The sequence below is a fragment of the Paroedura picta genome, chromosome 13 (assembly GCF_049243985.1).
Source record: "Paroedura picta isolate Pp20150507F chromosome 13, Ppicta_v3.0, whole genome shotgun sequence".
In the NCBI taxonomy this organism is placed as follows: Eukaryota; Metazoa; Chordata; class Lepidosauria; order Squamata; family Gekkonidae; genus Paroedura; species Paroedura picta.
In genome coordinates this window covers 1158169-1182879 of record NC_135381.1, presented here as the reverse complement: position 1 = coordinate 1182879, position 24711 = coordinate 1158169, and the positions used below count along the sequence as shown (strand labels likewise).

General features: G+C 56.1%; 3 protein-coding genes across 5 annotated transcripts; 2 read left to right on the top strand and 1 right to left on the bottom strand.

Moving 5' to 3' along the window:
* Nucleotides 1-579: 579 nt before the first annotated feature.
* Nucleotides 580-11614, top strand: USP30 (ubiquitin specific peptidase 30). Of its 3 annotated transcripts, XM_077309116.1 has the most exons (14): nt 580-693; nt 1207-1348; nt 3360-3469; nt 3818-4000; nt 4862-4965; nt 5391-5489; nt 6175-6217; nt 6305-6399; nt 6975-7034; nt 7144-7230; nt 7600-7680; nt 8466-8652; nt 9261-9369; nt 9967-11614. In XM_077309116.1, the coding sequence occupies exons 2-14, from the start codon at nt 1335-1337 to the stop codon at nt 10226-10228; spliced, it is 1434 nt and encodes a 477-aa protein (XP_077165231.1). In that variant the 5' UTR covers nt 580-693; nt 1207-1334; the 3' UTR covers nt 10229-11614. The 3 variants fall into 3 exon arrangements, with proteins under 3 accessions (XP_077165231.1, XP_077165230.1, XP_077165232.1); XM_077309115.1 differs by lacking the exons at nt 580-693; nt 1207-1348 and adding an exon at nt 2518-2673 and having other exon boundaries at nt 9967-11613; XM_077309117.1 differs by lacking the exons at nt 580-693; nt 1207-1348 and adding an exon at nt 2525-2695.
* An 852-nt stretch (nt 11615-12466) lies between these two features.
* ALKBH2 (alkB homolog 2, alpha-ketoglutarate dependent dioxygenase) lies at nt 12467-15021 on the bottom strand. Its single transcript, XM_077309124.1, has 4 exons — nt 14872-15021; nt 14421-14622; nt 13571-13769; nt 12467-13401 (listed from the first exon to the last, which is right to left on the bottom strand). Exons 2-4 carry the CDS (start codon nt 14608-14610, stop codon nt 13101-13103), a joined length of 690 nt encoding a protein of 229 aa, XP_077165239.1. The 5' UTR covers nt 14611-14622; nt 14872-15021; the 3' UTR covers nt 12467-13100.
* An 80-nt stretch (nt 15022-15101) lies between these two features.
* Nucleotides 15102-21147, top strand: UNG (uracil DNA glycosylase). The gene is made up of 7 exons (XM_077309123.1): nt 15102-15342; nt 15838-16044; nt 16987-17082; nt 17163-17260; nt 17535-17623; nt 18760-18938; nt 19716-21147. The coding sequence occupies exons 1-7, from the start codon at nt 15253-15255 to the stop codon at nt 19854-19856; spliced, it is 900 nt and encodes a 299-aa protein (XP_077165238.1). The 5' UTR covers nt 15102-15252; the 3' UTR covers nt 19857-21147.
* Nucleotides 21148-24711: the final 3564 nt, after the last annotated feature.

The following is a 24711-nucleotide window of genomic DNA, read 5'->3' as shown; positions in this document are numbered from 1 at the left end:
TCCCTGCCTTCCTGCAACGGGGCTAAGCGACCCCATTAGGGGATTCCGGGAGGCCACCTCCCCCCCGCCCCCCCCCCATTCCTGGCAGGGGTTTTCAAAGGGGTGGATGGAAAGCCAGCTTTCTTAGAGGCTTAGGGGGGGCAGCAGGTCAGGCACCATGTTTTTCATTGGCCCCTGCAGGGCATGGCTAGTGGAGGGAGAGAGGCACCTGAGAAGGTGCAGTCTATCTGAGCAGCGAGTGTGTGGACCACCAGGATTTGAATTCACTCTGCTGCTGGATTTGGAGGCAGAGGGCTTTGAAGTGGAAGGGTGTAAAGCAGGAGAAGCTTAGAGTCATGTTGCGCATCTTGTGGGCTTGTCTCTTTCACTGGCATTCATTGGGAGTGTCCCTTGAAGCTCCTTGCATGTTATCTGGCCACCAGTTAAGATTAAGATGGAGCTTTTCAACACCGAAGGAAGCAGGGAGCTCTGAACGGACTGAATACACGTCAGTTATTTTTATGGCTACCTCATTTTTCTCTTTCGGTGGCCTGGAATGTATCATCAGGCACCATTTCATTTCTCTTTTTAGGCTCTTTCTGCCTTCAGTAAGATGACGGTGACAACAAAGCTTGTAAGCTGCCCGGCTACATCAAGGCCCGCTCCATGGTCCCTGCCATTTTGGGTAGAACACCTGCTTGGCCCAGGTTCCAGGTACAGCCCCAATCCCAATACGGGCAACAATGTGCCAAACGAAGCGCAATGATGCACCACAGGGCATCCCACGTCAAGTTGAGGCCAATGAAGTCTGAACTTGCAGGGGCTGGAAGGGAACAGGATCCCGGGGTGGGAGAGGAGAGCTCCATAAGCACGTCAGCTCAGTGAAAAAGGCAAACTCTGTGTTTGCCATTACTTGGAGAGGGACTGAGAACAAAATGGCCGATATCATGATGCTTCTTTAGAGATCTGTGGTGCGGCTTCATTTGTAGTGTTGTGTACAGTTGTGGTCCCCATATCTCAAAAAGGATACCGCGGAGCTGGAAGAAGTGCAGAGGAGGGTGGCCAAGATGATGAGGGGGGCTGGGGGCCCTTCCCGGTGAGGAGAGTCTGAGGAGTCTGGGACTTCTCCTTCAAGAGACAACTGGGGGGTGGGGGGTGGGGGGGAGGAAGTTACTAAGCCTAAATGTCTTCCTTGCTTTCTGCCTCATTGGTTCCTTTCTTTTTAAGACGTACCTGATGACAAAGCAATCCAGCAGCTGGTTGCAAGAGGAAGCATCACCTGGAAGGTGGCAGGCAAAGCGAGGAGGTTATCCAGGGCAGTTTCAAGCTCAAATTCTGATGCGGTTTTGAAGCTCATGGGGGTGACCTTGTAAGATTATTTGTTAAAAAAACACGCACCCTCCAGTGACACTTAAAACTCTAGCTAGGTTTGTTCCAGCGTGAGTCAGAGCTCATGTTTTCCAGATGTCATGAACAGAACATCCTATTCCACATTGTATTTATTTATTTATTTATTTATTTATTTATTTATTTATTTATTTATTTATTTATTTATTTATTTATTTACTTACTTACTTACTTACACACCGCCCTCCCTGGTATATAAATTTATTGGGAAGATTACCCAAGTCAAGTACAGTAGACATTATAAATTAAGCGGGTGCTGTGGGCTGTCTCTGACCAGTTTCCCCACTTGGTCACCCCAGGGCCAGGGTCACTGGCTTCATCCATGTCGACCCCATGATCCTCACCATAACTTTTTTTGGGGGGGGTGTCAAGAATGACCTCCCCTCCCTTGACTGCCGATGGAAAGTACCATCAAAGTACAGCTGGCTTCTAGCGATCCCTCTGTGCCACGGCCCTGGGCTCCCTCGGTGGTCTCCCGTCCAGGGGCTAACTAGAGCCGGCCTCTGAGATACAGCCAGCCTGGCCCTTCTTTACCAGGGAGAAGGCAGGTAGGGACAGCAAAGTGACTGCAGGGCATTGCCTGCCTGCAAAGCTCTGTGCATGCATTTAAATGGGTCATTAGCCTATTAGCAGCCCATACATACATAGCATGTTCCATAAGGCTGGTAAAACATCAGCTTTCTTGTCTGGGTAGGAAATCTAACACTTTTCTGCTGCATAATGACTTTAAAACCCTGGGAAATGACCTTTCCATACGACATACAGATTTGCTTTGGGCCAGGGGGGCATTTAGAAAGCCTTAAAACGCACACCAACCCAACCGCCCACCCTTGGAGAAGCAGGCCAGCTTGCCCAGCCCAGCCCAGCCCAGCCCAGCCCAGCCCAGCCCAGCCCAGCCCAGCCCAGCCAGCCAGCCCAGCGCGGGCAAGGCGAGGCCTGCAGGTAAGCCTGAAGCGGGCCCGCAGCCCAGTGAAGGCGCCTGCCGAGGCCAGGGCCCGCCTCGGAACCAGAGTGCGCGGAGCGGGGCGCCGGCGGAGCAGCTGAGCGACGGACCCTTCGCGGCCGGCGGGGAGGCGGGGGGTTGCCAGGGAGTCCGTCGCCGGAAGGGCTCGGCCGGGGCCGCTTCCGGTCCGCTTGTTTCCGCCCCCGCCGCGCCGCCGCCCGCTGCTCTCGGTTCCGCCGCGCTGCGTGTGTCTCCCGGGCGATGCTGCTGGGCCGCCGCGGGGCGGGGAAGGCGGAGGGGGCGGCGGCGGTGCGGCGGCTTCTGCGCGCCGGACAGGCAGCCAGGTCAGCCTAGTGGGCGGGGCAGGTGAGCCGGGATGGAGCCTCCAGGCCTAGGGGCAGTGTACCCCACGCGCCAGATGAGCCCCAGTCACCGGAGGAGACGAGGCCGGCGGCAGCCTGCGGCCCAGACAGGCCGACTGTCCCGGGCAGGGACCCAACTTCAAGAGTAGAGCGAACTAAAGGCCAGGAGGACCCAGGATGGCCACAGTTCTCTCAGAGCTCTCTCAGCCCCACCTGCCTCCCAGGGTGTCCGTTGTGGGGAGAGGAAGGGAAGGCGAATGGAAAACCCAGCGTGGATTAGGGACCTGGGGATCCCTCCAAATTGCAGCTGCTCTCCAAAGTACAGAGATCAGCCCCCCTGGAGAAGATGGATGCTTCGGCATCTGGACCCACTTAGGTCCTCGGCCTCCCCTCTCTTATCCTGACTCAGACCCTCAGTCAGTCCAGGACAGTATTGTGTTCTCTGACGGGCAGGGATCCTCTGGATTCTTGTCCCATTGCCTGCAACCCTGGCCCTTTAAACTGGTCAGCCTTGTGCAAAGCAGATGCTCTTTGGGGAGGGAGGGGTCCACTCTCCGGGGGAACGGACTTCTATTACCTGATTCTTTAAGCTGTCCAGGTTCTTCCTGTGGCATAAAATACTGTGGTGTCTGTATAATATTTACTTGTGCTTCTTTCCCTCTTCTTAGATCCAAAGTAATGAAGAACTGGGGCGTGATTGGTGGGATTGCAGCCGCTCTTGCTGCGAGCATCTATGTCTTGTGGGGCCCCATCACTGAGAGGAAAAAGCGCAAAAAAGGTGAGTGAACTGGGGGGCATGTGGGTTTGGCACTGTGCCTCCTGACCCCACACAGAGGGGGTGGAGGCAGAGACCTTGCTTGGCAGCTGCCCCATCCCCCCCTAAGTTAGTGTATATTCAATACCGGGAGTATTTCTGTCCCACTTTCTTAGTCAGGGTTTGGTGGGGTGGGGGAGGCAGAAATAAAGAAGCGACATTACAGTCCAGAGCTGATATTCTGTGGAGAGGTGATTCTCCTTGTGTGGCCACCAAGCCTGCAGGACCCCAACTGCTTTCTGCCCCCCCCCCCCCGCCCCGGCAGGCCACATAGGCGGCCATGCTAAACTATGCTCGATCTCTTTTTTGCAGGGCTAGTGCCAGGCTTGCTTAACCTGGGCAACACGTGTTTCATGAACTCTTTGCTCCAGAGCTTGTCTGCGTGTCCCTCTTTGATCAACTGGTTGGAAGAGTTCACCGTTCAGACTGAGGCCAGCCAGCCTGCATCGTCTGGGAGCCAGAGTTTATCCCTTACGTTACTCCAGCTCCTGAAAGGTAACATTCCTTTATGCTTAGGTTGCATGAAGCATAAAACAACTCACTTTTCCAAAGTTAGGTTCTCCAGTCTCTTTTGATTCTTGATTCTCATTTGTTGGAGAAATCACCTGGAGTAATCAATTTCTGAGCTGTATCTGTCATAGTGGTCAGATAGAAATCATTCTGCCTGTTGTATGCCCAACTCCCATGTTTTGCACAATAAATCTCAGGCAAAGATAGATGGAAGGGAAACCAAGCATTATCCTAAATAGTGCAGACTGAAAACAATCTGTATGGAAAATTCAGACAATAAATCAGTTGTATCATGGAAGCTAATAAAGCCAGTGACTTTACGCAAATCTAATTTTTGTCTATTTTAAGCGAAATGCCCAATTAAAGTTACTCTTTTAATCTTCCTGATTGTTTACCTTTCATTTGGCGGATCCTGAGCACACCAACCTAGACAGAGAAGATAGATCAGGAGCTGCCTAAATTGGGACCAGGATGTGGCAAGGGTGCTGGAAGGCTTTTGCATTAACCCTTGCATGTCAAGAGATCTTGAAGAGCACCATAGTGACACCTCCTGGCAGAACACAACGTGAGAATGTCAGCCACAGTTTTTGACTAATCCCATGCAGAAATTTGCACTATATCTGTTAAACTTTGGAAGATAATTGCATTGTACTGACTCCCTCAGTGAAATCTGCCTGGAGACCAAGGTGGAGTATAAGTACATAAGACCACCCACTATCTGTAGTAGTGAAGGAGCACCTGTTCTGAGTGTCGTGAAGGCAATCAAAACCTGAGGAAAAACTCATGGCTGTGAAGTGTCCTCTGATATTTTGTGGTCATCGCCCTTTCTGTGTTTGGTGTGTTCAGCTTTATCCTGCCAAGAGGCCACAGAAGAGGACATCCTGGATGCCAGCTGTTTGCTTGACGTCCTGAGGACGTACCGGTGGCAGATCTCCTCTTTTGAAGAGCAGGTGGGCACCGAACTCAAGATCACAGCCTGCCGCTGTTAACCGTGACACCACTCTGGGTCTTTTCCTGGTGGGACACCATACCTGTGGCCTGAGGGCCCAGCCCCACCAAGATTTACTGGTCTTTTTTCACACCTGTGGAAGACATTTTAAAGCAGAGGTCCCCAACATTTTCTAGCCTTTGGGCACCTTTGGGAAATCATGACACAGGGTGGTGGGGCAGCCACAAAATGATGGCTATAAAATGGCCCCCATGGGGACCACGTCATAAAGACTAGTAACATTTTTTAACAGGAAACTTGAGTTCTTAGAAATTTGAAAACATCCTGTAAACCACTACATGTACACACATGTGCACGCACATACACATGCCACAGGTCCTGAGGGATCTACTTTCACAGACTCACACAGGCTGCTTCTTTCTGCAGGATGCTCATGAGCTATTCCACGTACTCACCTCTTCCCTGGAAGATGAACGAGATCGCCAGCCTCGGGTCACAAATCTGTTTGATGTGCAGTCACTGGAGGTGAGGGTTGGAGAAGCAGCAGGGTGGGCACATGCTCTGGGAGCCACAGAAGGGCAAGCTGGCACAGACTCCTGTGTAAAATAGACAGAGGTTTATATAGACAAAGGAAATGCTGCTTTACATAGAGAGTGATTCAGATGTGGAATTCTCTGCCACGGGATGTAGAGATGGCCACTGGAATAAGCAGCTTCCAAAGGGGATGAGATTCATGGAGGATAAGTCTGTCTCTGGCTACTAGCCATGGTGACTGAAGGAATGCCTCCACCTTCCACATTCAGAGGCACGAATACTCTGCATCCCAGAGCCAGGAGGCCACCTCAGGGGAAGGCCTCGGCCTCTCTGCCCTGTTGCTGGCCCTGCCGAAGAACTGGTTGGCCCCTGAGTGAGGCAGGAAGCTGGACTGGGCAGACTGTTGGTCTGATCCAGCAGGGCTCTTGTTATGTGACATTACGTAGTGTCCAGTAACTATCCTGGATTTTTCCATCTTCTTTAAGTTGGGTTTGAGTTCCTTATTCCAAAGATTAGCTGCAGAAAATTATGTTAAAAAATTGATATTTAAACTGTGCTTGAAGATTTTTTTTGAGAAGGGTTCAAACCTCCAAAACCAATACAAGTGGATAAACAGGAAACAGTTTAATTTGTAACATGGTTTTTTAACATGTACTTTTTGTGTGTGTCTGTGCAGCAACCAGAAATACCACACAAGCAAATACGCTGTAGAATGAGAGGTAAATCCGTTTGCTTTCTGTAGCACTGTTGGGTCAGCTTTTGCCGCACAACATGGTAAAGCGGACTTCTGTGTTGCATTTTTGCAGAGTCACCTCATCCTGTTTCGAGTCACTGGAAGCTGCAGCATCCTTTTCATGGGCGGCTGACCAGCAACATGGTGTGCAAACACTGCAGGCGACAGGTATGCGTGTGCACCTGGATGGAGGGAGGGCGGGAGGGCTTGGTGTGGCGCTGAGCTGACCTCTGACTTCACAGGGTCCCTGTCCCTGCAGATCTTCTGGAGCAGGAGGGGAGGGAGGAGAGCACAAAGGCAGTAGCCGGCTGCAGGTTTGGGGAGGGCAGGGCGGAAGTGATGCTGAAGGGGACCAGGGCTTCAGGAGCAGGGGAGTCTTTTTGAAGTGTTTCCCTCTGTAGGTAGTCTGCCAGCTGTAGGTGGAAAAGGTTGCCTGTGCTGGTTTATCCCATGGAGGCGGGTTTTGGCATGCAGGGGAATCATTCAAAAAATGTCCTGCACACCCCCCTCCCACTCTGCTCCAAGTGGTTCAGGCCGGAGCCTCCCCTGGAGTCAGAAGTGATGCTCCCCATTCTGCTGCATATGTTGCCCCAGGACAGTTCACAGGAAGGATTTGAACCCAAGCCCCAGGCTGCCATAGCAGATTGTGCACTCTGCCTACCGCAGGGTGAAGCTGGAGACTGTGGGCATGAAGGCCCTGCTCAGTTCCCCTTTGGTAGAGTTGTGCGTGCTTTCTCTTCCAGAGCCCTGTCCGATACGATACTTTTGACAGCCTTTCCCTGAGCATCCCGGCCTCCAAGTGGGTGAGTCCTGGCCCTCCCTGCTGCGGCGAGGGGGCAGCCGGCTTGGTGGAGGAAGAAGCGGCCGTTTCTAGTGCAGGCGGCCTTCCAACTGTCCTTCCCTTGGACGCAGGGCCACCCCATGACGCTGGACCGCTGCCTCCACCATTTCATCTCCTCGGAGTCGGTCAGGGACGTCGTGTGCGAGTACTGCACCAAGGTAGGTCCTTCTGCCGTCCCTCCGCCTGGCCACACGAGGGCGTCCTCCACACGCGGTGGATCTGCTGCTCCTTCATGCCTGGAAAGGGAGGGGAGGAGGCGTGTCAGCTTGGAAGGGAGACCCCCAAGGGAGGCCGGGCAGAGGAAGGCCGTGGCAGACCACCCTGGCTCCTCCCTTGCCTGGAGAGCCCCTGGCTGGGGTGGCCATAAGTTATCTGTGACTTGGTGGCATTTGTGTAATTCTTCCTGTCACTCAGGAGGACCCTTTATTTCATTTGTTTTGTAATAGTTTTAGTAACATTTATAGTAGCCTTGGGATAGGTCTTTTCTTTCTCTCCTGGCCTCAACTGGAGCAATTCTGTGTTCCCAGGTCCAGGCAGAGGGGACTGAGAGAGGGCAAGACATAGAGAACCAGAGAACCACCTTTGTGAAGCAGCTGAAGCTGGGAAAGGTAAGAGTCTGTTCTCAGCAGCGCCTAGTGGGGGGGGGGAGCCGGAGGGGTCACCTCTTGCCTCTGCCTACCGGGGTGGCCATATGGTGGCTCTCCTGATGCCCGTGGACTAGTGGCAAGGGCTCATGGTAATTGTAGTCCGCTCAGGAGGGGGATTCCTGGGCCTGCCTGCAAGTGGGGCCAGAGTGCCTGTGTGAGGAGGAAGGGGGGAAGATGACCGATGTGTGTCTCTCCGTCTTCCTGGGAGGAAGGGCAGGACAGAAATGCCCTGGGGAGGGAAGAGGGGGGCTCAGTCCTGATGGCTCTCGTCTTTAATCGGAGAATGGCAATGGGAAAATAAACAGTAGGGGTTCTTTACAGATGTGTGTATCCGGCAATGTTACAGAATCACAGAATTTAGCTGTTCAGGCTCCTGAATTCTGCCCCGTGGGTCATAAAGCGTCCAGCCACTGGTGTGTGAGGCATCTCTGTCCCTGAGGTCCCTTGCCAATACCTGCAGAGCCCCGTGGCTCAGTGTTCCTGTCAAGCAGCTGGTTGCTGTGGGCCCTGGAAGCCCTTTACCGGTCGTGCCCAACACGCTGGCCCCGCTTGACTCTATATTGTGCCAGGGAAGGGGGGAACGAAGAGAGACTCTCGTGCCCGCGGAGAAGAGCATTTGTGAACCTTCGTTCTCAGGCTGGATCAGGACAGTCCCGGGCATGAGAAGCAGGCCTCATGGGAAGGTCCTTTTGGCTGCCCTCTTCTTGCTCATGGGTCTCCCCCCCCCCCCCCGTCTCCCGCTGCAGCTGCCGCAGTGTCTCTGCATCCACCTGCAGAGGCTGAGCTGGTCCAGCCACGGCCTGCCTCTCAAGCGGAACGAGCACGTGCAGTTCAGCGAGTTCCTCGTCATGGACACCTACAGGCATCGCTTCCCCACCCACCAACCCACCCCGGGGAGCCAGCCAGAGGCCTCGCCCAAGGCAAAGTCTCCAGGTGCGCGGGAGAAGCGGCAGGCGGAGGTGGACGGTCCCCGCAGGACTCGCGGAGGAGGCCGCAGGGCCAGGATGAGATGAAGAGAAACATGCTGTGCCCGTCTCGGTTATTGTGGCCGGGCATGAGTTTTGTAAGACCAGGGGGCGGGGCCAAGGGAAGGGAGGCGGAGTCTTAGAAGGCCTCCCGGGAACCTTTGAAGCAGCCTTGCACATAATCCCCCCGGATGCTTGTGTGAGGATCTTCAGCTGCCCATCGATTGAGTAAGAAGCGCTCTCCACAAGGCCTGATCAAAACGGAGGCAAGAAGCACAGGTCCCCCCAGACATCTCCGACCCTGCTCCCCCCCCCCCCCCCCGCCCAGGAATCCAGAGAAAGCGGGAGAACATAAAATAGTCTCAACAACCTGATAGACAGACAGAGGGTCCCCAAGGCCGCATTTTGGAGGGGAGAAGGGAGGGGAGGAGTGCAGGCAGGAGCATCAGGGCCATAAAGAGAAGGCAGACAGGCCGGCCGACTACAACCCCCACAGGCTGGCACCCTGGATATTCGGCTAAATGAACATCCCTCAATAATGGCAGAAACAACAGACATGCTGTGAATCTCTTGCAGATGTGGAACAGCTGGATGGTAATAAACCCTCGCTTGTGAACGGCACCTGCTCCCCGTCGTTGCTGGCCTCGCCCATCGTGTTTCCCTTCACGGCCGTTTCGGACTACAGGTAAGCCAGACACCAGCAGGCGCTGAAGCTCCCCAGAGAAGCAGAGTCCGTGGCCGGCTTCCTTCCTCGTTGACCGCTGAGGGATCGCTTCGGCCTAGATCCTTCCTGCTTAGCTCAAAGGGTCAAAAATCCTGAGGAAATCTGGGCTCTACTGAGTTCCATACATGTTTGCCCCCTTAGTTTCTGGCTGGACCAGATGTTGCTATAGAAGTGAATACAGAGTTTTTGTTTTGTTTACAGAAGGTTTACCCCACCTTTCTGCCCTCCTCTAGGCCTCTGGGGTGTCGAGCAGATTAAAAACAAACACCATAAGAACATAGAACAAATTTAGAGGAGGTGCGTGTATCCACGGACGCTCACACCTTGAATGAAACTTTGTCAGTCTTAAAGGAGCCTGACTGGACTCTGCATTTGTTCCGTGGCTGCCCACTTGAATCTGTCAGAAAGCCATGTCTTAAAAACCAGCTAAAATAAGACAAACAAAAGTAACTCCCAACCCACAGCATCCAATTGTTTTATTTCGGGGGTGGGAAATGGACTCGCAGAGCTACAGCGCGTAAAATAAACCCGCCTCGCCCTTGTTCCTCCCTCCGGCAGCTCCCCAGCGTATCTCTACCGTCTGATGGCAGTCGTGGTTCACCACGGGGACATGCACTCAGGACACTTTGTGACGTACCGCCGTTCCCCTCCTCCTTGCAAAACCCCGCTGGCCGCCAGCAACCAGTGGCTGTGGATTTCGGACGACATTGTGCACAAGACCACTTTGCAAGAGGTCCTCTCGTCCAGCGCCTACCTGCTCTTCTACGAGCGCGTCCAGCCCAGGCTGCAGCAGCAGCAGGAGCTGCGGGCCGAGGAGTGACAGGAACGGAGCAAAGGGCCTGCGGAGGAGGGGGAGGGGGGCTCTCTGCTCGCTTTGCACGAATGGCTCCCTTGCCAGCGTCGGGGGCAGCCGTGGGCTCCCACCACCCCAAGTCCATGCGCTCGCCGAGGGCTCTTCCACCCGTGTGTCAGTGTTAGAGAAGTGTCCCCCTGTGTCGGTAGAGCTCTCCACCAGTGAATTCCACCCAGCGACTTCCGCAGGCTCCACGGCCAGTTTTTACCTGTTTCATGGACTGGTGATGGAATGAGCATCAAGCCTCTTTTGGAGGGGGGGGGGGAGTGCACTTTTTTGACTGTGTCACACCTCCCTGCAACAGAGGGATGCTCTCCGTCTACGTAAAACCGCCTTAGAGGAAGGCTCCGGAGTCCCAGACAAGGTGCAGCAGCTGGTTTGTGAGTAGCCCAGAGCCAGCCGTGAACTCGGCAGCTCCCGAGGCGGCCAGAGCCCCCCCCCCCCCCCCCCGCTCCTGAGCCTCTCTTCTCACTTTCCTCCCCCCCACCCCCGCCCCCGCCCCGGCTCTGACCTGTTTCTCTGTGCCAGTGAATCAGCTTGGGCATTTTCATGGGAATGCTGGAGGTGCAGCATCCCCCACCAGGCTGCCTCCTGGGAGCTGCAGTGCACCTCAGCTGGGGTTTCATGGCATGCCCCTCACGCGAACCTCACCTGCCCGAGGCAGTCTACCCCCCCCCTCCCCAGCAGCCACGAAAGAAGAGCTCAGCTGGCAAATGAAGTGCCTTTGATCTGCTCTGGAATCCGTAGGCAGCCCCTGCGGGTCCCTCCCCTTAAGGTTCCCAGGGGAGCAGTGGGGGGTCGGGGGGGGCAAGAGACTTCTTAGTTCCCTGCAGCAGCAGAGGCTGCAGTCTCTTGGGGCTCCACGTGGTTGAACATGGAGCAATTGGATGCGAAAGGGATGCCTGCCCCCCCCCCCAGCAATGTTGGCATTAAAATGAGTGGACAGATTGAGATCTTGCCTCCTTTAAGTGTCCAGCTGTGCAATGGAATGAATGCCCCCCCCCAATCCCCTGGAGCCCTGCATCTCTTTTTGTATGTTTTAAATCTACTTCTGCCAAATATGACCTGTGGTTTTCGTGTTCAGGGATGGGGCTGTGCACATGGGTAGAATCTGCTGTCGTTGATGGGAGCTGGCCCAGAGACGGAAGATGCCACAGTGGTTGCTCCAGGACTGTTTTGGGGCCGTGGAGGCAGCAGGAGGCAGGGCAGGGTGGCAGCAGGTGTGCCTCTCCTCTGACTCGTCTGCAGTGGCCCAGCACCGCTCTTCTCCTTTGCTGCCCAGCTTGGTCTCCTGGACTCCTGTTCCTTCAGATCTGCCCCCAAAGCAAGGCAGATCCAGGTGGGTCACTCGGTTGGTCTGAAGGAGCAGAACAAAATGTGAGTCCAAAGGCACCTTTAAGACCAACCAAGTTTTATTCAAGGGGTGAGCTTCCATGTGCAGGCATACCACCTGAGGAAGTGTGCATCAACATGAAAATTCACACCCTGCATAAAACTTGGTTGGTCTTAAAGGTGCTTTTGGATTCACAAATGTACAAGGCGAGGAAGTCACTGCAGTCCACCTTCCCGAACTCTGCAGGGAATCCCTGCCCTGTGCTTCAGCTTGCTTGGGGGAGATGGGGGCGGGGGGTGCACACGTGTGCCTCAGTGGCCATGGGTTCGGGTCAAGGCCAAGGCACCGGATCAGCTCTGGGGATGGACTGAGTCCTTAAGGGTGCTGCCAGGGCACCATGCCACGAAACAGGCCCGTGTGAGCGATTCCCCGATTCTCTGGGAAAGACATTCCTCGGCTGGAGGGACCGGCTAGTGCTGGAATGGATGCAACAGACTGGGAATTTTCTGGCCGGTGGGCATCTGAAGAATAAAGCCCTCTGGGCTGCAGGTCAGTTGTGTTTGCTCAGGCTGCTACAGAAAGTGTTTGTGGCCCCACCTTGGAATCACACAAGAAGCTGAGTAAGGCTGGGCCAGGGGCAGCCTCCGCTCTCTCTCTCTCTCTCTCAGGCCCATCTGCCTTTCCCGGACTTCCATATTCCCCCCCCCCCCAAATTCTTTGATAGCTTCTCCCACCCTCCCCCTCCCCCTCTCCTGAATAAAAGCCGCTGTGTGCTTCTTTGGCAAACTTAATCCGCAAGACGGTGCTGTCTGTCTCTCCACTGGCAGCACCGCCGTGAACGGTCGCAGGAGCAGAAGCAGGAGTCTGCAATGTAGTTCCATGCCAGGTGGAAGGGTTTGCTTTTGGCAGACGGAGTTTTATTGAGAAAGTGGTTTTGAAAGAAGGCCTAATGTTGCCTTTGAGAAACAACCTAAATAGCTAAAAAAACAATAATCACCTTTCCTGGCTGCAGCCATTTGGGGGGGGGAGGGGGGAGCTGACTTGCTGCTCAAGAGAATGTGATTCATCCAAGTCCTGGACTTTGGCCTACAGGAGGCTTTCCTGTGGCTCCCAACGCTGCAAAGCTGCTTGTTATCTTGACAGGAGTTCTGAAAAAGCAACCACCTTGGTGCCCTTGAGTGAAACTCCCAGACCCACCTTCCGGTCTCTCGAAAGGCTGCCCTGACCGTACCTGGCAGGTCCCAGTATGGCCAAGACCGTGGCTCAAAGAGGCCCGAGAGTGGCTCCAGGAGGGAGCGGAGAAACTGATCTTTGCCCCATGACCACTGCAGCGATACCCAAACCCAAGGTTCACTCGCTCCCTTAACGTCCTGCTTCAAAAACACTGAAGGGGGGGTCCTGGTGGGCACGGTGGGATCCACGTGTCGTGCTGCCCTTGTAGGGAAGGCTGCGGGCGGAAGAAAGGGCGTGTGGAAACCGGAGAGGTGTGTGTCGCACTCCGTGGCGCTAGACAGCCCTCACTTTCCGAAAGGTCAGGTTGATCCTTGGGGCCAAGACCTTCTTGCGGCTGGGCAGGCTGTGGTACCAGTAGCGGTTGGTGGGGAAGTTCATCACCAGCAGGCTGCCGTGCTCCAGCTGCAGCCGGATGGGCTCGATGCGGCACGAGGGCCTCCTTCCGCGGGAAGCTCCGTGCCGGAAGACAAAGTCCCTGCAGGCCCCGAAAGAGACGGAGGCGATGGGGCTGCGAGGGGCCAGCTCCCGCTCGTCGTCCCTGTGCTCCCCTATGTGGTCACGGCCATCCTTGTACCTGCCAAGGCAGAAAAGACCCGCTCCAGTTCCCGTCCCGGCGGAAGCCCTCTGACCCCTGCCAAGGGCAGATCGCACTCTCAGCCAGACCCACAGAGGTGGCCGTGGCCATGGCGGGCGGGGCCACAAGCCCTTCCTGCCATCCTAGCCTTGGAAATTACTATTATTACCTGTTGATGAGAACAAAGTTGAAGGTGTGGCTCGTGGCCAGCTGGACCTGGTCCCTGATATGCTCCAGAACGGGAATCCATGGTCTGGGAGACAAGGTGACGCCTGAGTAAGTGTAGGTCAGCCCGGGGTCCCCGTAGGTCACCTGCTGCCTCGGAATGTTGTGCCACTTGCCAAACACCTGCACTCTGGTCAGCTCCCCTGTTTGGAAAAAGAAGCTCAAGGTGGGTCTCCCCATCGGGATGGGAACAAGAGCCGGCCTTTGGCAGAAGACTGGAAGACCCACACGGCATCCGAGGTGTTGGGCAGTGGCTTTGCAGCAGATGGTCCAAGGCACAATCCCTCCCTCCCTCCCTCCCTCCCTCCCTCCCTCCCTCCCTCCCTCCCTCCGAGGAAGACAGCCATGGCTGCCAGGCCACAAGTGCTGACGGTACCCGGGAACACTTCCCAGGCTCCTGTGGGACCTCAGCCAAGCCCAGTCTGCCCCAGCAGGGATCTCGGGGGATGAGGCTGAGTGTCCGCTGGGTCCCCACAGCACAGTCTGCGGGGGCTTCCTTCCTTCCTTCCTTGGGGGGGGGGGGGCTGGGCCCTTCATTTCCTGCAGTGCTGCTTCCCCCCCTCTCTGGACCTGGGACTTGTTCTAAGAGGGGATCTCCCCCCCCTCCCCTCCCCTCCCCTCCCCAGCAGCCCCAACCAAGCCTGGCCCTCCGCGGCTCCAGGGGCCCCCTGTCAAGGGGGAGCTCTCACTGCTGCCGGAGCCATGCCCAGGAACCTGCTGCGCTCGCTACGGGCGAAGCGGAGGGGATCTGGCTCGCGGCCTGCTGCTCCGGGGTGGGCTCCGGGCCCCCTTACCTGGGAGGTAGGCCACTTCCCGCTCCAGCGCCCGGAAGAGCGCGTCGGCCTGGGCCCGGCAGAAGAGGACCGTGTAGCTGCAGCGGAGCCCCTCGGCCCGGATCTCCCTCCACGAGCAGGGCGGCGGCGGCCTCTCCTCCTCCTCCTCCTCCCGCGGCTCCGGAGCCCCTCGGGCCACGCAGGCCGCCATCCGGGAGGGCGCCTGCAGGGGGGAGGCAGAAGGGGGAGGCAGAAGGGGGGGCGAGGGGTCAGCGGGCCCCCCTGGAAGCGACCGGCCTTCCACGCGCTGCCCCCCGCCCCCCTGTCAGCCGCTGCACGAAGTGGGGTCCCGGGCAGGCGGCGGGAGGGGGGGGGGAGGGGGCTGCTAAGAGCTAAATGGAGCCTCCATGTCCAAGAGCAGTGCGCCGAGGGGCGTGAGGCTGCTGCCGAGGAGGCTGGCAGCGGGACCCACCGCCACGGGTCAAGGCCAGAAGGGAGGAGGAGGAGGCAACGCCTCTCGCCTCCGCTCACACGTCACCGCCCTGAACACGCGAGTCGGAGAAGTTGCGAGTCTGACTGTCGCACAATGCGCATGCGCCAATCGCGGCCACTCCCCCCTCCCGCTGGGCCTGGTTTCCCACGGCGCCACGCACGCGCAGAGTGAACCCACCGTAAAGGCCGCCCTCTTCCCACGCGCCTGCGCACTCGTTTGGCGCCAGTTTCGGGCTGCCGAGGGGTCGAGAGCGGGTCCGGCCGAGAGGGGGGCAGGCGGCGCCAGAGGACCCCCCTCCCTCATCCCCCCCCCCCTCCAGGGCTGCAGCGCCGCGCCCCGCCGCCGGGGAAGGGAAGCGCCATGATCGGACAGAAGACGCTGCTCTCCTTCTTCGCGGCGGCGCCCGGCAGGAAGCGGAGCCGCTCTCCAGAGCCAGGCGGGAGCGCGCAGGTAAGGGGGGCGGCGGCGGAGGGAGGGGCGCTCCGTGAAGGCCGGCAGGGACACGCGGGGGGTCGGTCGGTCATTCATTCATTCATTCATTCATTCATAGCCGGAGTTCGCGCGCGTTGAAGAAGGCGCCTGCCAGGGGGGCGGCCAATCGGAGGCGCCCTTCGTTGTCGGTGGCCAATAGAAAATGGCTTGGGAGGAGGGACTAGGCGGGAGCCAATTAGGGATCAGGGCTGCCTTAGCAACCCGAGGGGCGGGAGGCACGCGGATGGGCCTGCGGCTAACCCCGAGGGAAGTGGATGGGCGGGACTTCGCTGGTGGGCCAATGGGAAGCGGGGTGGGCCGCGGGTTTTGCCGCGAAAGGCCCGCGTGGGGCTGTTTGGCCGGAAGTGGCGGCGGCGGCGGCGGCGATCCCTGCGCATGGCCGCCCTCGCGCGCCTGCCCCGGCCGCGGCCGCCCCCGCAGTGTCGCCTGTTCTCCCTCCCCGCTCGCCCGCAGGCCGGCTCCCCGAAGCGCGCCAAGGCCGGCCTCGCCTCTCCCGGGCCTCCTCCGCTGAGCCCGCAGCAGCTGGAGCGGATCCGCAGGAACAAGGAGGCGGCTCTGCAGAGGCTCGCCGCGCGCACCTCCAGCCTCTGCCCCGCGGACCTCGGGCGCAGCTGGCGGCTCTCGCTGGCCGCGGAGTTCTCCAAGCCCTACTTCTCCCAGGTAGGCAAGAGGCGGCGCCCGAGCCCTCGCCCCGCCTTCCACTGCTGAAGGGGTCTCCGAGCGCCCCGCAGTCGCCCACCCTTCCTCTCCCCACAGCCCATATCCTGGGAGGTGGGTGGGGCTGCTCTGTGAGAACAGCGCTATCAGGACTGTGAGTAGCCCGAGGCCACCCAGCTGGCTGCATGTGGAGTAGTAGGAGTGAGAAACCAAGCTTGGCTTGCCGGATTAGAATCTGCTACTCTTAACCACTACACCGAGCTGGCTTTTGATCTGTTGTGTGTTAAACATGGGACTGCCCACTGAATCGGTGCCCTTTTGTAGGTCACCACTGCTAGTAGCTAATCCAGGCTTTAGTTACTGAGGTAACTGAAACCTGGTGTCATTAACCTGGTTGTGTTTACTTTATATATTTAGTTTTGCGCTTATATTTCCTTCCCTGAAAGCTTGTATATATTTGGGGCATGATTTCTGTATTGTTATAAAGTTCAGTGCAGTTGATACAATTTAGTTATTGTTTTCTTTGAACAGTGCAGTTTTGTTCTTCAGGTTTATATATAAGGTATTTCTATTTATATACCTTTTTTGGACACTTCAGGACTGAAGGTGGATAAAAGTGATATATATATTTGCTTCATGTATCTATCTGTAAATTGAAATGGATTACAAAATGTAGTGGTACAAAAACCCCAATATGTAGTAAACATTGTTTAAAAGGGCTCACCTGCCCCCACGTGGAGGTCTCCGCAGAAGCCGTCAGTGCGTGTGACTTCTTTTTGTGCAGTACAGTTGGCTGGCTGCTCCCTTTCAAAGAGCTGGGTTTTAGTGAGTCCTAAGTCTTGTCAAAAGGAAGTTTTATTCTTCAACATTTGGTACATAATGTGACCTGGTACATACTTATCTCACTGCCTCCCTTGTCCCTAAGCTCTCTCTCTCTCTCCCCAGCTCATGGCCTTTGTTGCTGAGGAGCGCAAGCGTTACACTGTCTACCCACCCCCAAATCAAGTCTTCACCTGGACCCAGATGTGTGACATCCATGAGGTGAGTAATCCTATATTTGGGGACTTGAGAGTCAGAATGACCAAGGATAGCGTTAACTTTTTTTGTTTTTGCAACTAAAGGTGAAAGTGGTCATCTTGGGCCAGGATCCATATCATGGACCCACTCAAGCGCACGGCCTCTGCTTCAGTGTCCAGAGACCAGTTCCACCTCCACCCAGGTAAGGTTCACCTTGGCCTGTATAAAAATCCCAGAGTTGTGTCAGGATCAGACATGCCTGCTTGCTTCTCATTGGTTGCCCTTTTCACGGCAACCTGTCATGGCTTTTTGATGGGTACAGAAAGTGCTTCATACTTTCTAATGGATATTGCAGATTATTTGAAACAAGGTTTATCATTAGGAAGCATGCTACGTACTTCAAGTTATATGTCGATAAAGGTTTTCTGAATCTTGGAAGTGCTCAGATGCAAAACCTTGGTTTTGTTTGTTTGCAGCCTAGAAAATATTTACAAAGAGCTTACAACAGACATAGAAGACTTTTCTCATCCCGGCCATGGAGACTTGACAGGATGGGCCAGACAAGGTGATGGAGTTTTGCATTCTCGACCGGGCCCCTTCCTGCATTAGCCCCTGACAGGCAGAAGCTGTTTTCTCCTTTCCCAGCCCTGGCAGAAGCTGATGAGTCTCTTTGAGCACTTGCCTGCTTTGGACCAGGATGGCTCCCCAGTGGCTGCTCTTAGCACTGCTTGCCCAGCCCAGGCCAGGCCATTTTTCTGCTGCTGAGAGGCCACCCTGTCCCAAGAGCCCGTGTGCTCTAGTGGTTAAGAGGGGCAGGCTGTGATCTGGATTCCCCCACTCCTCCCCCACAGGTGGGGTTCCTTGGGCCAATCACAGTTCTGTGAGCTCATTCAGCCCCACCTGTCACATCCCCCTCTGACTTTCTCATTGAGCACGCTTGGCACTTGCAGCAAAAGCGGTTTATTGTGGCAGTGGTGATAGAAGCTCGTGATTTAGAAACCAAATTGATAGGCAATACACTGATCCATGTAACCCCCAAAGCCCCAATCCCACACACACGCACAGAAACACCCCAAGTACGTGGACTAGTCCTGTACTCAGGTGTATATTTCATCATTCATGCAAGAATCCCCCAAGGCCAGCCTCCCTGATAATGTCCAAATTCCCTTTCCCCAATTTGAATCGGGGGATACAAAACAACAGAGGCAGTTACAATCTGCTAGATTTCCCCAGGCGACATACCCCCCCACACACATTTACAAATGACAGTACGGCAACAGAAGTCGGTGACAGGTGGCTATTGATACCTGACAAATGATAATACCAAATGACCATGGCATGAAGTTGGCACACAGACAGATCCTGACAGCACCTTCCTTACAGGGTGTGTGTTGTGTGGAGAGTCAGGGATGGCCATTGTAATCTGGGGCATGAAAAGTGGTTATAAAAAATATTCTTCTGCGTGAACCTTCCGAGAAAAGTCAGACAAGCTTATTGCTAGGTTTAGGCTAGGGCAGATTCACACTTCTGCCATAGGTGGATTTGTGGTTTGTCCACATGTATATCCTCATGCGTTTCAACCACATCTTTATGGCTCCCTTCCCCGTGTGTCCCAGGGAACCAGGACCCGGTGCTCCTATGGGGCAAGCCCCTCGGTCATTGCTTGCCTGTGCTCATGCCTTTCCGTTCTGTGTGCTCCAGGAGTCCTCCTGCTCAATGCGGTCCTCACAGTCCGGGCGCACCAAGCCAATTCCCACAAGGAGAAGGGCTGGGAGCAGTTCACAGATGCGGTGGTCTCGTGGCTGAACCAAAACCTGGAGGGGCTGGTCTTCATGCTCTGGGGAGCTTATGCTCAGAAGAAGGGCAGTGCCATCGACAGAGTAAGTCCTCCTGCCCTTTCCCATCCGGACCAAAGTCATGTCTGCTTGGTCAGCAAAGCGTTAAGGAGAGGCTGGGTTAGCTGGCCTGCAGTGAGGAGTCTGGGCCTAGAAGCCATTGGATTCTAGCCGTGGCCTCTTCAGCGTGTGCATTGGGGTGGGGGCGCTCAGCTAAGACGCAGTGAGACCGCTGCCTTTAGGATCTATTCGCTGCCAGCAACTGGGTATGGAGACCGGATTTCAGAGGGTGGCTGCGTCTTCCTTCCTCTTTTGCTCTTTGCTGGCAGAAAAGAGGATGTAGACAAAAATCAAGAGAGTGCCAAGGAGAGTGAGGATGATCCAGGGCAGGGGACCAAACCCCTTGAGGAAAAGCTGTTCAGCCTGGAGAAGAGGGGGCAAAATAAATCTAACCTCTTTGCACACTAGAACAAAGCGCCACTGAACTCACACTTGGTTTGCTTGCTTCAGATCAACAACCCACCCAAATCTCTCCACACACTGGAACCCAAAACAGCTCTGCGCCAAATTAGACTTGCTTGGGCGATTCCTTTCTCTGACCCTGTGTAATAGAGTGGTTGGAATCCTGGTTTTGTTTGGGTTTAGGTTTAGACATTCTCCGCCTCTATTTTGAAATGCTTTTAACGTTTGCCACCTTGGGGGCCCCTGAGTTGCGTGGAAAGGTGGCGCCAGAATTGTTCTGAATAAATAAGAATGAATTACGGGTCTATCAAATGCAGGTGGGACAGGTGGTGAAGGTGACTTCTCTCTGCTCTCTTCCAGAAGCGCCACCATGTCCTGCAGACGGTCCACCCTTCGCCCCTCTCTGTCCACAGGGGCTTCTTCGGCTGTAAGCATTTCTCAAAGACAAACGAATGGCTGCAGAAATCTGGGAAGAAGCCCATTGACTGGAGTGCGCTCTGACTGGCTTGGGGGCCGCTGCCATTTAAGCGAGTCTGTTTTAAGAGCCCGGAAGATTCTAGAAATAGCATCTTTGTGTCTGAGACAGGGTGACCTAAACCGCTGTCTTCAGCCATTTTGTTCAGGATGAGTTCCTTGAAATGGGCATGGCTGCTCACAACGAGGGCAACTTATAATTGGCTACAAGGAGTAATGCCATTTCTTGTTCCCAGGTCCGGGCCCAAGAAAACGTTCTGTTGTGTGCTGTTAAAACACAACTGTTGTTGGGGGTTTTTTTGCTCCCTGTCTTGTTACCTGTTTTCGAGGAAAATGGAGGCATCTCTTCCTTCCTAGCAGCAAAGAAGCTATTTTTCATTGTGGACCTCTTTTGAGAAATGTTACAAGCAAAGCATTCAAGGTGGCTTCCTTAGTCTTCCACGCTAAAAGTTTTGCTGTGAGCTACGCTCTTCCCCCGGGATTCCCTCCTCACTCTCGGATGTGGGGCCAAATGGGGGACAGCGTTGACAGGTTTCTGCAAGGGGGTGGGTGGGTGGGAAGCCGTGATAGCTGTGCAGAAGGGCAAATCCCACTCCAAGGGCTGTCACTTCACACTTAGGTCCAGGAGAGAGACGGCATTTGCCAAACGTGACCCTCACAGGCAGGCAGAGGGGAAATGGGGTGCCTGGGAGCTGGGGTGGCTCTGAGGTGCAGAAATCCCTGCAGCAGGGGTAGTCAAACTGTGGCCCTCCATATGTCCATGGACTCCAATTCCCAGCATTTTCTGGGAGGGGCTCATGGGAAATGTAGTCCATGGACATCTGGAGGGCTGCAGTTTGACTACCCCTGCTCCTACAGTGTTTTTGAATTTGTAAAACCATACATAAAAACATGCTGCTTGGAAACCAGTAACCTGTAGTCTCCCTCTGTGGGGAAAGACCTGGGGCCTGCCCCCCCCCCCAGGTGTACGAGGGGAGTTTGGTCACTGGTCCCTCGCTTGGGGCCTTAGGCCTCAGGGTTAAAGCTTGCCAGGCACCAGGTCTCTCGAGGACCCCATCCTAGGGCTGGCGCCACCCCAGGCAGGGTCCTCATAGGCACATCTCTTACTGGTGTTCATCATCCAGCAACTCCTAAATAAGCTTGCTCTCGCCTTGAATTCCTGGGACCTGAAGTAGGTTATCTGGTATGCAAATGGCATAAGGAGAGCTATCCTGGTCTATTTTAAGTACCAAATTAAGACGCAGACTGTTCCAGTGACACTAGTGCAGATGGCTTCTCGAGTCTCTGATTTTTTAGAAAATAAACGTCTGTTTTGATACATGTTTTTTGGTCATTCATTGTGCTTGTTTGTGCTGGCTTGGTCTTCCTGTGTTGCCTTCCGGATTCTGGGCTTTCTTCTGCGTCTGTGTCATGTAGGACGGGGGCAGTCAACCTGTGGTCCTCCAGATTTCCATGCACTACAATTCCCATGAGCCCCTGCCAGCAAACGCTACAGGTTGACCACCCCTGAGGTAGGAGACGCAAACCTTTAGGATCTTAGTTTTCAGTTTAGGAAACGACACTGTTCTGATGGGAAAGGCCCAAGCAGGTTAGCTGCTCATTTCCACAGGGAGGGAAGATTGGGGTTTGTGGTGATGGACTTGTGAAGGGCATAAAAAAGCACTCAGACTGGGGCTGGCAGATGAGGGGGACGTAGGGACAATTACTGTCCATGTGGCCTACCTTGCAAGGTTGTTGTGAGGATGAAAGGGAGGAGTGGAGAGTAGCGTAAGCTCCTTTGGGTACCCATTAAGGGGGAAAGTAGGGGTACAAATGAAATAGCTGTGAGTCTGGCGAGGCCATGAGTCCACTCTGTGACTTGGCCGTCCCCCTGTCCTTCCCTGTTCCTGGCTTATGGGGTGGCTCTAGCCCAGTGGTGGGCAAACGGTGGCCCTCCAGAGGTCCATGCTGGCCGGGGCCCCTAAGGGTTGGGGGAGTCTGGCAAAGAACGGAGCATTAGAGTTAAATAGCATTGTGGTTATAGTTAAATGATATTGAAAACCAGCCTGCCTTTCCGTGAGGGTCAGGGTGGGTTATAAAACACGTATATATGAAGGCCATAAAGCTCCATCGTCAGCGGTATACTGCACCTTGAGCCGCTTTACCCCTCGGGGGGGGGGGGCGGGAGGGGGCGCCCTTTGGCTGCTGCTCCCTCTGCGGGGGGGGGGGGGCGCCTTCTGCCGGGAGTCCCCGGAGAGCCCCAGCCGGCGGCGGGAGGTGGCAACCCCGCCCGTGGAGGAGAAGCGCGGGGCGTGGCCAGGGACCCCCCCTCCTCCTCGGGGGTCTGCCGGGGGCTTCCTGAGCGCGCTCGAGGGGGCCGGCCCCTCCCTGGCTGTAAGTCGCCCCCCCCCGGCCCCGGCTTCCGGGGGTTGCCAGCTCCCGGGCGGGCCACTGGACGGCCGCCCCGCCCACCGGGCCCGCTGCCCCTGCGCCTGGAGGCTCGACACCCCCCCCCCGCCGGAACAGGCGGCGCCTCCGGGGGAGGGGGGAGGGGGGAGGGAGGGGCCTGGGTCTCTGCCGGGGGGGGGGTCGGGGGCTCTGCCTTGCCAGCTCCGGGGGGGGGCCCTGTCCTTCCGGGAGGTGGCACCGGCGCCCGTGCAGAGGCCCCTGGGGGGTCCTTTGGGCTGCCCCCCCCCGCGGCCTCCTCGCCCCCCTTCCTCAGGGCCGGGGGGGTCTCTTGGCGCCTCTTTTGGGGGCTCCTCAGCCCCTCCTCTGTCAGCCATTTTGTGGCGCCCCTCCCCCATGCCGCTGCTGGGGGGCAAAGGAGACCCCCCCCTCCCTCGGGCCAGCCTCCCTCGAGGGCCTTGGGGGACCGAGCAGGGGGGCCCATCCCCATCCCATCCCCCTGCGGGACCCCTGGCACCCGGAAGACCCCCCCCCCAGGAAAGGGGGCTCCTGAGGGTCCCCCCTGGGCCCCGGGGGGGGGGCTCTGCTGCTTGAGGCCGCCCCCCTGAGGCTGACTCCTGTGTAAGCTCTGGCTGCAAGGAAGGGTCTCCCCCGCAGCTTTGGCTGAGTAAGGCTCCTCGCGAGCCTGCCCCGGATCCGGCCCCGCAGCCTCCCCGAAAATGCCAGCAGGTGCCGGATTAAAAACAGCCATTTCAAGGGAGCAGCTGTAGCCGGGGGGGGGGGGGGGGGCCCTGGGGGGGGGGAGAGGAGCCTTTGCCCCACTTGCGGCCCAGTTGTCGGACTCTGGAGGTGCATTCCCACACCGGCTCGCTCAAGCCCCTGACCCCACGGAGGAAAGTCCCTGGGGCACAAACCCAGTGGGACTCCTCGGACTGCCCCTGAGGGGGCCTGAAATCCTTGTGCCGCTTGAAAAATAGGAATCCGCAGGAGGCCGTGGGGGGGCGGGGGGGCATAGGGAGTCGCCTTCTCTGGGGAGCTGGATGGGCACAGGACTAGTGACCCCAGTGCTGCTGAAGTATTACAGTCCCAGGCAACTGGAGATTTTCTCCCCTTTGGAGGAATGCGTGGGTGAGTTTGGGAGCCCTGAGAGAGCTGCTGTGAGGGGGCCCAGGGTCACCCAGCTGGCTTCAGGTGGAGGAGATTAGAAGCTGCTGCTCTTAACCACTACGGGAAGCTGACTGCCACATCTTTTGAAGCTGTAGAAACCACTTTTAATTACTTCTTCCCACAACTGGGAAAGTGTCTGCCATTAATCACTAACCTTCACATTTTTAGATCCCCAGTGTTTTTGTGAACAACAACTGCATCCAAAGGACAGATTTTGTTATTCCAGCAAGGAACTATCTACCATCATGCTGCACGTTTGTTGATGCTGTTTACTAACTTACAATCTCCTTATATCTGTACTCTTACGATTATTGTGCCGTTCTCTGAGGAAGTGGGTATGCTCATGAAATATGTTTACATTTACGTTTATTTCTTTTGGACTCCACAATGCCCAGTTAATATCACGTTTTTGTTCTGCAGAGCTGTAGCTGCCGGGCTCTTTCTCGGCTGAGCGCCTTGTCCACCCCTTCGTGATCCTGACGGCGTTCAGGTCTCCGCAGCCCCGGAAGGCCCTGCAGGGAAGTTCAGCCACGAGATCCTCAGAGAAAATGGGCTGGTGGGTGAGGGACCCGTGTCTGGAGCCATCAGCATTCAGTTTCCACTAGTCGGGAACTGCCCTGGCAGGTCTCCAGTCTGGGCTGTGGGGGTGGGGGTGGGGGTGGGGGTGGGTGGGGGGGGGAGGCAATGGACCGGACTGCAGGGGCTGAGCTTACAGGTCAGGAGGTCCCCACCGGAGCGTGCCCCTTGGCTCCCAGGAGCAGCTCCCCTTCCTCAGTGGGAGAGTGAGAGAGAGCCCAGGGCCTCTTTGAAGGGGGTGTTTGCCCTTGGCAGTCTGTACCTCTGGGGCCTCAAACGCACCCCCATGCACGACACAGCTTTCCCATTGATCAAAGATTATTTTCCCAACATTTATTGTAGATTTAATAAATGTTGCAGCCTCCTTGGCGGGCTTCACTCTAGCCCTGTTGTTGTTGTGCGTCCAGCAAGGACAGATCTTTGACTTGATAATGCTGCTGAAGGCAGGTTCAGCAAGTGTGTGTGTGTGTGTGGGGGGGGGGTTGAAGAGCAGGAGTCCTTTCTTTTAACACCCCCCCCAAACACACACGCGCGCACACACACACTTGCTGAGGCCACAGCAGGGACAGAAGGACCCTTGGCCTGGAGGCGGAGAGGGAGGAAAACGGTTGTCTTACTTCATCGCCCTGCCCTTGATTTTGTTTCTTGGTCATAACGAGCTCCAGCTGCAGAGGGTCAGGCCACAGGTCCATTAAGGGCTGCCCCTCGTTTCCAGCAGCGGCCAGCCAGGTGAACCTTAGAAGGGCAGGAAGGG